Below are 11,242 nucleotides of genomic sequence, written 5' to 3'. Positions count from 1 at the left end.
TTTCTCACCCAGAGAACAAAATAATAAATGTCTATGAAACACCAAAACCTTGTTTTCTGCTGCTGATTGCTTTTCCTCCGTCACTCATTTCTACATCTTTCTGGTGTAATTACATGTTTATGTATCTTCCTGGTGTAATTACATGTTTATGTCAGGCTGTATTATCTCTTTATTATTGTTTATTTCTTCTACTTTCACACTATTCATGTTTGAGCCTCGTGAAGAGAAACACGTTTATCCTGATTCATCATCATCCTGTTTATTCTGCCTCCACCTCCCTCATCACTCTGCTCCACCTCCCTCATCACTCTGCTCCACCTCCCTCATCACGATCATGATGATGATGATGATGATGATGATGGGGCAGGACAACAGGGTGGAGCAGGGTGGAGGGATGTTTTGCTGCTCAGTGATGGAGCTCCTCTTCAGGGACGGAAAAAGAAAAGAAAAATGGAAAATAAAGCTTCTGAGTTATTTTTGGAACAGAGGAGCTGTGGGGGTCTGATTCTCTGTCCACGTCTTCTATAACACTCAATATTGATCTGGCTGGTTCCTCTTCCTGATCAGTGATCAGACGGGTTCCTCAGTTAAACCTGATTGATTTGGTTTATTGATTAAGCCGCTCAGGAACACACAGAAGCTGTTTCCTGTTTCAGGCAAACCGATTATGTAAATGTAAATATTGAGGCAGTACAACTACATAGATTCTCATATAAACATGACATTCTGCATGGAGACACATTTGGAAAACTATCAAAATATGTGTTTTGGGACATGCTGCCTTTCTATTTTCAAATATGACCCTGAACATACATAAAATGTCTTTCCACCTGACAAGACAGTTGTTGAAGCTGGTCTTCCTCTCTCTCTCTCTCCGGTGGAGCTTCAGCTCGTCATTAAATAGACTCGAGCTCCACTTCGTGGGGAAACATCAGAAATGCACACATGACTAGCGTGTCAAGGGTGTGGAGGAGTAGAGGGGGAGAGGGAGACCCCCCCCCCCCCAAATCGGATTTTCAAACCCACTTTTTTACTTTTTTAGTTTCCTTAGCTGGGAAAGTATCATTAATTGCTAACAAAGGCGGACAAGTGTTATGAAGAGGTAAATAATTTGGGAGAAGTGAGGACCAGATCTCTATCCCATCATCACCACGATTTCTAACCATTTATAAATGTATATGTATATTTGGTAATTATTTGTCATTTTCACGGTTGATTTATCACTCTTGTGTTGACACGACAACAAGGCAGACTGAAAGCGAAAGTGCCACACACAGGGACAAAACTAAAACACAAGCGGAACTATTGTTGTCCTGCCAACTTGTTTCCCCCGCGGTGGTCTAGGAGTCGGACCGTTTGTTGGAGTTGTGTGATGGAGTTTCGTGGACACCGGGACTCAAACTCTCTGTGACTTCTGCTTTTCAGCCTCCTTCTACCGACCAGCCGCTTCACAGAGAGCTGCGGAGCGGAGCGGAGCGACATGGCGGACAATATAGTGAGTGTCCCGGCGGACAACGTAGTCGGCGTCCCAGCAGCTAACGTTAGCCTTGCTGTTAGCATCAGCCGGAGTGATGAGGCAGCAGAAATAGCGTCGGGGGGTTATCAGTTGGCGGTTCGTTAGCAGCTCGTTAGCTCATCGTTAGCAGCGTTAAGGCTAACGTGCCAATCTTAAGTCTACAGTACGTGTAGGGTCGTGCGTGGCCTTTAAATACTAATATATATACTACTGCCTTGAGCTCGTATGCGCAGTGAGGTAATTCACCTCCTTGCCACAAGGGGGCGCGGAGGGATCGATCGTAATCACATAAATCTCGTTGGCAGTGTTTATTTTCCTCACAATGAGCAGTTTGGCACATAAATCGGCGGTGACTGTGAACGTTAGTTTCGGGTGAAGCTTGCAGACCGTAGCAGTGAGGTCCAAACGAGCTTATCACGTTATCGGTGGGGTGTGAAACTTTGAAGTGGCACCAAAACACACTGGGCCCCTGGGCCCTGGGCGCAATTCACTCTTGAACAACTTCTCCAATAAAGTGTACATTAACGACACACCATCTGCGTCACTTGGGGATTTTTAAAGTGCTTAATGGCGCAGAGGACCAATCACTGTCGCTGCAGTCTGCGTTCCCCACCGCGTCGAATGTTTAGATTGAAGGGGCTATGCGTTGGGCAACGCAGGGTCTCCACGTATCGTCTGCGATGAAGTAGAGATCACGGATTACGCTTTAGCAGCATTAGCTTCCGTTAGAAACGTTAGCTCCACAGCGAGCTAACGCTGTTAACGTTCGGTGCTCGCCTTAGCTCACGGTAGCAGTGTTAGCTCACGGTAGCAGTGTTATCCGCCGGTGGCAGTGTTAGCTCCCTGTAGCAGCGTTAGCTCTCGGGAACAGCGTTAGCTACCGGTAGCAGCGTTAGCTCCCGGTAGCAGCGTTAGCTCCCGGTAGCAGCGTTAGTTCCCGGGGACAGTGTTAGCTCCGGGTAGCAGCGTTAGCTCCGGGTAGCAGCGTTAACTCCCGGTAGCAGCGTTAGCTCCCGGTAGCAGCGTTAGCTCCCGGGGACAGCGTTAGCTCCCGGTAGCAGCGTTAGCTCCCGGTAGCAGCGTTAGCTCCGGGTAGCAGCGTTAGCTCCCGGTAGCAGCGTTAGCTCCCGGTAGCAGCGTTAGCTCCCGGTAGCAGCGTTAGCTCCCGGGGACAGCGTTAGCTCCGGGTAGCAGCGTTAGCTCCCGGTAGAAGCGTTAACTCCCGGTAGCAGTTTTAGCCCCGGTAGCAGGATTAGCTCCCGTTGGATCACAGTGAACCGGGCCTGCCCACATAACCGGCTAACTTTAGCTTTGGCGACACCTCATTGAAATAAGCCTTTGTTGGGTTTAAAGTCGATAGAAGTGACTGCATTGTCGGAGTGTGTTGTTTTCTGTCTGGTGTGTGTGAAGCATCAGCGGGACTGTATTGGGTGGTCAAAACGGAAGCTATGTTGATAACAGATGATTTATGGACATTAATCTAATTTAGTAATCAGGGGTAAGATGGTCCTTCACTTTACAGTACTGAAGCGTACACATTTAAACGGTGATGTTAACTTTTCTGCATGGTCATTGTGTCTGTGCGCGCGTTCAATCAGCAGTTCGCTATCATGTTAAAATCTCAGACAAAACTCCAAATGAAAAATAACAATATTCCGACCTCAAGTCCTTCAGTGAACCAGGCCAGAGTGCCAACTCTTTGGAATCTATTGGCATTGTAATCAACCTGAGACACGTGGACACTCTACCAGCACACTTTGATTGTCCCCTGTGTTTACAGATCGTCAGGGTCCAGTCCCCGGATGGGATGAGGAAGATCCTCTCCACTAAGAGGGAGACAGCAGCTGCCTTTCTAAAGAAGGTACCACCATTTCAACTCGCCTCCTATTTTACTGCCACTTCACAACTTTGTCTTTACAGTCAGTTTTTTCAACAGTGTGTAAAGCGACCGTGTCCTCGGTGACATGATGGTACCATATCTCTAGTCCTTTAAACTTTACTTCAGTGTCTTCATGAGGGACACCAGGTGGAGGTGCTTCACTGTCTTCATGAGGGACACCAGGTGGAGTTGTTTCAGTGTCTTCATGAGGGACACCAGGTGGAGGTGTTTCACTGTCTTCATGAGGGACACCAGGTGGAGGTGCTTCACTGTCTTCATGAGGGACACCAGGTGGAGGTGTTTCACTGTCTTCATGAGGGACACCAGGTGGAGGTGCTTCAGTGTCTTCCTGAGGGACACCAGGTGGAGGTGTTTCAGTGTCTTCATGAGGGACACCAGGTGGAGGTGTTTCACTGTCTTCATGAGGGACACCAGGTGGAGGTGTTTCACTGTCTTCATGAGGGACACCAGGTGGAGGTGCTTCAGTGTCTTCATGAGGGACACCAGGTGGAGGTGCTTCAGTGTCTTAATGAGGGACACCAGGTGGAGGTGTTTCAGTGTCTTCCTGAGGGACACCAGGTGGAGGTGTTTCAGTGTCTTCATGAGGGACACCGGGTGGAGGTGTTTCAGTGTCTTCATGAGGGACACCGGGTGGAGGTGCTTCAGTGTCTTAATGAGGGACACCAGGTGGAGGTGCTTCAGTGTCTTCCTGAGGGACACCAGGTGGAGGTGTTTCAGTGTCTTCATGAGGGACACCGGGTGGAGGTGTTTCAGTGTCTTCATGAGGGACACCAGGTGGAGGTGCTTCAGTGTCTTCATGAGGGACACCAGGTGGAGGTGCTTCAGTGTCTTCATGAGGGACACCAGGTGGAGGTGCTTCAGTGTCTTCATGAGGGACACCAGGTGGCGGTGTTTCACTGTCTTCATGAGGGACACCAGGTGGAGGTGTTTAGGTCTCTTCATGAGGGACACCAGGTGGAGGTGCTTCAGTGTCTCTTCATGAGGGACACCAGGTGGAGGTGCTTCAGTGTCTTCATGAGGGACACCAGGTGGCGGTGTTTCACTGTCTTCATGAGGGACACCAGGTGGAGGTGTTTAGGTCTCTTCATGAGGGACATCAGGTGGAGGTGTTTCAGTGTCTTCATGAGGGACACCAGGTGGAGGTGCTTCAGTGTCTTCATGAGGGACACCAGGTGGAGGTGTTTCACTGTCTTCATGAGGGACACCAGGTGGAGGTGCTTCAGTGTCTCTTCATGAGGGACACCAGGTGGAGGTGCTTCAGTGTCTTCATGAGGGACACCAGGTGGAGGTGCTTCACTGTCTTCATGAGGGACACCAGGTGGAGGTGTTTCACTGTCTTCATGAGGGACACCAGGTGGAGGTGCTTCAGTGTCTTCATGAGGGACACCAGGTGGAGGTGTTTTCAGTCTTAATGTCTCATATTAATAAAACGGGGGATGTTTTACACTATATAAAAAGAAATGGAATACTTGACAAATTAAGCAATAGTAAAAAATGAGGACATACTACAACAAAACAAACAACTTTGGGGGGAGAATGTACCTAAAGTGATTCTCTGGTTTGGTGCTGGACGGTCTGATTTCAGCCTTTTCTTCTTGTCTTTCTGGCCGCCACACTCAATATTCCAAATCAGTACTTTTCTTTTTTTACTTTTTGTTTATTTGTGGATGTGAAGTGCAGCAGACCAAAAAGAGTTTGTTCCAGTGAACTGCAATGATTCTTCTAAATATAGCAACACATTCTTTATTGATCATGTAAAGACCAGAATCTTCCCTATAAGCATTTCCAAATTCAATGTTATTCCATTTTCAAATGCTCTGCTATAGCTGTTCCTGGTGTATGTAGTGTTCAGTGTGGACCAGCCCAGACTGTCCTGTGGAACAAGTTACAGGATGAGGAGGAGAGAGGAACAAGTTACAGGATGAGGAGGAACAAGTTACAGGATGAGGAAGAGAGAGGAACAAGTTACAGGATGAGGAGGAGAGAGGAACAAGTTACAGGATGAGGAGGAGAGAGGAACAAGTTACAGGATGAGAAGGAGAGAGGAACAAGTTACAGGATGAGGAGGAACAAGTTACAGGATAAGGATGAGAGAGGAACAAGTTACAGGATGAGGAGGAACAAGTTACAGGATGAGGAGGAGAGAGGAACAAGTTACAGGATGAGGAGGAGAGAGGAACAAGTTACAGGATGAGGAGGAGAGAGGAACAAGTTACAGGATGAGGAGGAACAAGTTACAGGATGAGGAGGAGAGAGGAACAAGTTACAGGATAAGGAGGAGAGAGGAACAAGTTACAGGATGAGGAGGAGAGAGGAACAAGTTACAGGATGAGGAGGAACAAGTTACAGGATGAGGAGGAGAGAGGAACAAGTTACAGGATGAGGAGGAGAGAGGAACAAGTTACAGGATAAGGAGGAGAGAGGAACAAGTTACAGGATGAGGAGGAGAGAGGAACAAGTTACAGGATGAGGAGGAGAGAGGAACAAGTTACAGGATAAGGAGGAGAGAGGAACAAGTTACAGGATAAGGAGGAGAGAGGAACAAGTTACAGGATGAGGAGGAACAAGTTACAGGATGAGGAGGAGAGAGGAACAAGTTACAGGATGAGGAGGAGAGAGGAACAAGTTACAGGATGAGGAGGAACAAGTTACAGGATGAGGAGGAGAGAGGAACAAGTTACAGGATGAGGAGGAGAGAGGAACAAGTTACAGGATAAGGAGGAGAGAGGAACAAGTTACAGGATGAGGAGGAGAGAGGAACAAGTTACAGGATGAGGAGGAGAGAGGAACAAGTTACAGGATAAGGAGGAGAGAGGAACAAGTTACAGGATGAGGAAGAGAGAGGAACAAGTTACAGGATGAGGAGGAGAGAGGAACAAGTTACAGGATAAGGAGGAGAGAGGAACAAGTTACAGGATGAGGAGGAACAAGTTACAGGATGAGGAGGAGAGAGGAACAAGTTACAGGATAAGGAGGAGAGAGGAACAAGTTACAGGATGAGGAGGAACAAGTTACAGGATGAGGAGGAGAGAGGAACAAGTTACAGGATGAGGATGAGGAGGAACAAGTTACAGGATAAGGAGGAGAGAGGAACAAGTTACAGGATGAGGAGGAGAGAGGAACAAGTTACAGGATGAGGAGGAACAAGTTACAGGATGAGGAGGAGAGAGGAACAAGTTACAGGATGAGGAGGAGAGAGGAACAAGTTACAGGATGAGGAGGAGAGAGGAACAAGTTACAGGATGAGGAGGAACAAGTTACAGGATGAGGAGGAGAGAGGAACAAGTTACAGGATGAGGAGGAACAAGTTACAGGATGAGGAGGAGAGAGGAACAAGTTACAGGATAAGGAGGAGAGAGGAACAAGTTACAGGATGAGGAGGAGAGAGGAACAAGTTACAGGATGAGGAGGAGAGAGGAACAAGTTACAGGATGAGGAGGAACAAGTTACAGGATGAGGAGGAGAGAGGAACAAGTTACAGGATAAGGAGGAGAGAGGAACAAGTTACAGGATGAGGAGGAACAAGTTACAGGATGAGGAGGAGAGAGGAACAAGTTACAGGATAAGGAGGAGAGAGGAACAAGTTACAGGATGAGGAGGAGAGAGGAACAAGTTACAGGATGAGGAGGAGAGAGGAACAAGTTACAGGATGAGGAGGAGAGAGGAACAAGTTACAGGATGAGGAGGAACAAGTTACAGGATGAGGAGGAACAAGTTACAGGATGAGGAGGAGAGAGGAACAAGTTACAGGATGAGGAGGAGAGAGGAACAAGTTACAGGATGAGGAGGAGAGAGGAACAAGTTACAGGATGAGGAGGAGAGAGGAACAAGTTACAGGATGAGGAGGAGAGAGGAACAAGTTACAGGATGAGGAGGAGAGAGGAACAAGTTACAGGATGAGGAGGAGAGAGGAACAAGTTACAGGATGAGGAGGAACAAGTTACAGGATAAGGAGGAGAGAGGAACAAGTTACAGGATGAGGAGGAGAGAGGAACAAGTTACAGGATGAGGAGGAGAGAGGAACAAGTTACAGGATGAGGAGGAACAAGTTACAGGATAAGGAGGAGAGAGGAACAAGTTACAGGATGAGGATGAGGAGGAACAAGTTACAGGATGAGGAGGAGAGAGGAACAAGTTACAGGATGAGGAGGAGAGAGGAACAAGTTACAGGATGAGGAAAGAGGCTCAGATTGACTTATTTGGGCGAAGGTCAAGGTCATGCGAGTCTCAACATCTTCATCTATTTCATCCAGCCACCTTTAGAAATAATCTTTATCCAAGTTTTAAGAGATTATGTGATCCATTTATTTTCCATTTCAGATTTTCTCTTTTTTAACATCGCCCTCTGAAAATGGTTGGATTAATCACGCAGCCTTAGTTGAGTTCCTCGTGGCGTCAGGCCTTGTCGAGGATCTTTGATCTGTTTGCTGCTGTTTTAGGAATGGAAGCTCATTCAGAGTTAAATTCTTTCTATTGTTGGTCTCTAATCTCCTTTATTCCTCCTTTTTCCTCCTTCATGATTTATATGCGTATTGTTGTAGGACACAACGGTACATTTATTCATGTGTACATTGTAATGATCCAAACGAAATAACTTCTCCTTCCTTTATCTTTATCTATACAATGATTTGTTTTTCCTTGAAAGTGTACAAGGTAGAAGTGTCTGACTGAATCCTGCTCTGTCTAGATGTAAAATCGTGTTTTGTGGCTGTTGGGATGGTAGCTGATCCACACCATGTGCATCTCCCACAGGTGGCCCAGGAGTTTGGTTTCAACTCCAACGGTTTCTCTGTTTACGTGAACCGTGACAAGACCGGAGAGATCCTGTCTCAGACCAAAACCCTCAGCCTGCTGAAGATCAAGTGAGGATGAGCGAGTGGCTGGACGCCACACCAAGGTGTTCAGTGTGGACCCAGCGCCAACCTTCTTCTCCTCCTTGGTGTTGTAGGCACGGGGACATGTTGTTCCTCTTCCCCTCTGCGGCGGCCTCCTCCGGGGAGGTGATGGACACGGCTACCCCACACACATCCTCGTCCCTACCGTCCCTCTCGGCCTCTTCATCCTCCTCTTCCTCGTCCTCCCTGATCCCGCGGTCCTTCTCGGCTCCCCAGGTCCAGGAGGATGAAATCGATCAGTATCTGGCCAAGCAGGATGGCAAGATCTACCGGAACAGAGACCCACAGCTGTAAGGAACATGGCAGTGGTCCCCTCACCCACAGATCATGTGAACTCTCACTCTCCCCTCTCCCCTCTTGCAGATGTCGTCATGGAGCTCTTGGAAAGTGTGTGCACTGTGTCCCATTAGAGGTGATTTCTTGAGTCTAGCCACACACTGTAAACCACTGTTATCCTGATCTTCCTCTCTGAGCCTGGAGCTGTTTTTATGTTCCAGCCTTTTGACGAAGACTACCTGAACCACCTGGACCCACCGGTGAAACACATGTCGTTCCATGCGTACCTTCGCAAGCTGACAGGCGGCGCTGATAAGTGAGGAGCCGCGTGACATTTCCAAAAAACTGTATAGATCCCGCTGTTACATGTAAACTGGGCCCTCTCCTTTTTAATCCTTCTGCAGAGGGAAATTCGCAGCTCTGGAAAACATCAGCTGCAAGATAAAGTCTGGCTGTGAAGGTCATCCCCCCTGGCCAGAGGGCATCTGTACCAAGTGTCAGCCCAGTGCCATCACTCTGAACAGACAGGTGAGCAAACAGCGGCGTGCTCCCACACCATGTTCATTCCATTCACTTGTGTCCGAACAACACACATATGATTAGAAATCTAAATCAAAAATTGTTTCATTAAAAACAGAATTTGAGTTGGGGAGTGAGAATTGAACCTTTTTCAGTTTAATATTGATTAGGACCTCCTTTAGCCAGTTATTGTGTGTAGGAGGGAGCGCTTGTTTCCGTCTGATTCCATCTGATAAGGCGTCAGGCCAGCAATGTTGAAAAGGCTGACACTGCGTTTCTTCACAGGTAGACTACCGGTAGTTGGAGGCGATCCGAACAGTGCAGTGCAGGGCCGAGAGCAAATTCATTAATTTTGAAATAAATAACTTTATTAAATTGTTTTTATGCAATATAAAATGGTATAGATGTGGAAAAACAAGGGTTTTTTTGTAGGAAAGACAGGTTTTCCCGTCGAAGATGTAATTTTTGCCCGACATTGAGTTGGTCAGAAAAAATTTGTCCTGAAGCCAAACTTAATTGCTGACCCCTACTCTAAACAATAAATCAAAGACCAAATGCAGAAGTAAAACTCACTGGTGTAGATGAATCTTGAATCTGGTTTCTGGTCCTGTTCCCCACAGAAATACCGACATGTGGACAACATCATGTTTGAGAATCACACCATTGCTGACCGCTTCCTGGACTTCTGGAGAAAGACGGGCAGTCAGAGGATGGGCTACCTGTACGGCAGGTACACCGAGCACACAGACATCCCGCTGGGCATCCGGGCCGAGGTGGCGGCCATCTACGAGCCCCCCCAGGTAGGAGCCCTCCTCCGAATACTGTTGTTGCCCTTAAGGGCTTTTCCACCAAAAAGAACCAGGTGCTAGTTCAGGTGCTGTTGTCAGTTCTTAAGTGCACAAAGCCAAAGAACGGGTTGTTTTTCCATTACCAACAGAGCCAAGTGATAGCCGCGTCATTCAGACTTCAGGCTTCACCAATGTAGGGCCGGCAGGCTACAGGAACCAGGAGATGGATTGTAACACCGGTTTTGGTCCGGGTAGCTCCATCTGGTCTGCCCCGAACCTCGGCTGCTGACCAAAGTGCCAGAAAACATTGCATCTGCTCATCGCTCCATTCTGGTTTTATCACATCCTTCTTGCTTTATATGGAGCGCCAGAGGATCTATAGAGGAAAAATGTTCATAATTCAAGCTGTAAGCAGGCTTGTTCAGTACCTCGCACTTTGGACTCTGGCCCAGCAACGATGTGGGGCCGGCTTAGAACCCTTTTATACCCTGATAGGTTTGGGCTTTGGTGGGGCAAAGACAAAGAACTGGTGCTAAATCTGGCCCTGGACCAGAACTAGTACCTGGTTCTCTGTGGTGGAAAAGCTCCCTGTGAGTCCCGAGCGAGCCTGTCCTGTGTCCTGTGTCCCAGAACGCCTCCCAGAACAGCCTGGAGCTGCTGGAAGATCCCAAAGCTGCAGCGGTGGACGACATTGCGGCCAAACTGGGCCTGTGCAAGGTGCTTCTTCCAGCCCTGGATAAAGTCACATGATCTGGCTGCTGGGTTCTTTTTCACATTGTGAGTTTGTTCTGCAGGTGGGATGGATTTTCACCGACCTCCTGTCTGAGGACACCAGGATAGGGACCGTCCGCTACTCCAGGAATCAGGTGAGGGCGTTTGAACCATCCCCGAGAATCATTGTTGTGCTCACAGCTGCTCTGGTCATTTCACATTCTAAAAAACAAATAGCAGAAAGTTCAACAGTTTTTGTTGTGTGCAAGTTGTACATATTGTAGGTTGTTCTATAGAATTTCTAGGAAAAGCATAATTAAGCCCACTGGCTTCAGCCTGAACTCTGTCTTGGCAGGACTCGCACTATCTGAGTGCAGAGGAGTGCATCACAGCTGGATTCTTCCAGAACCAACATTCTAACCCCTGCAGGCTCTCTCGAGACGGACACTTCGGATCCAAGTTTGTTACCGTGGTGGCAACAGGTCGGCTTTTTTCTTCTGCTCACCACTAAGCTTGAAACCTTTGTAAAAGTACCAATTCAACCAGAAGTTAATAAATCGGTGAACTCTTGCCTTATTGTAGCAAAAGCAGACCTACAGTTATCAATAACAGTGATCACATCAGTTTAATTTGAAGC

The 11,242-nt window shown here is 47.7% G+C and overlaps 1 protein-coding gene across 1 annotated transcript in view; it reads left to right on the top strand.

Annotated features, from left to right (window-relative positions):
- The first annotated feature begins 1,346 nt into the window (after positions 1–1,346).
- Positions 1,347–11,242, top strand: part of nploc4 (NPL4 homolog, ubiquitin recognition factor) — a 19,685-nt gene continuing 9,789 nt past the window's right edge. The window contains exons 1-11 of the mRNA XM_080517546.1: positions 1,347–1,495; positions 3,297–3,377; positions 8,169–8,278; positions 8,365–8,601; positions 8,675–8,723; positions 8,809–8,903; positions 8,992–9,115; positions 9,727–9,906; positions 10,525–10,611; positions 10,689–10,760; positions 10,961–11,087. Coding sequence (XP_080373672.1) covers positions 1,481–1,495; positions 3,297–3,377; positions 8,169–8,278; positions 8,365–8,601; positions 8,675–8,723; positions 8,809–8,903; positions 8,992–9,115; positions 9,727–9,906; positions 10,525–10,611; positions 10,689–10,760; positions 10,961–11,087 — 1,177 coding nt within the window. The 5' untranslated portion in view covers positions 1,347–1,480. The remainder of the gene's footprint in view (positions 1,496–3,296; positions 3,378–8,168; positions 8,279–8,364; positions 8,602–8,674; positions 8,724–8,808; positions 8,904–8,991; positions 9,116–9,726; positions 9,907–10,524; positions 10,612–10,688; positions 10,761–10,960; positions 11,088–11,242) is intronic.

The sequence above is a fragment of the Blennius ocellaris genome, assembly GCF_963422515.1.
Source record: "Blennius ocellaris genome assembly, chromosome: 21".
NCBI lineage: Eukaryota > Metazoa > Chordata > Actinopteri > Blenniiformes > Blenniidae > Blennius > Blennius ocellaris.
Note: the sequence above shows the minus strand (reverse complement) of the source record. Positions and strands in the feature narration are given on the sequence as shown.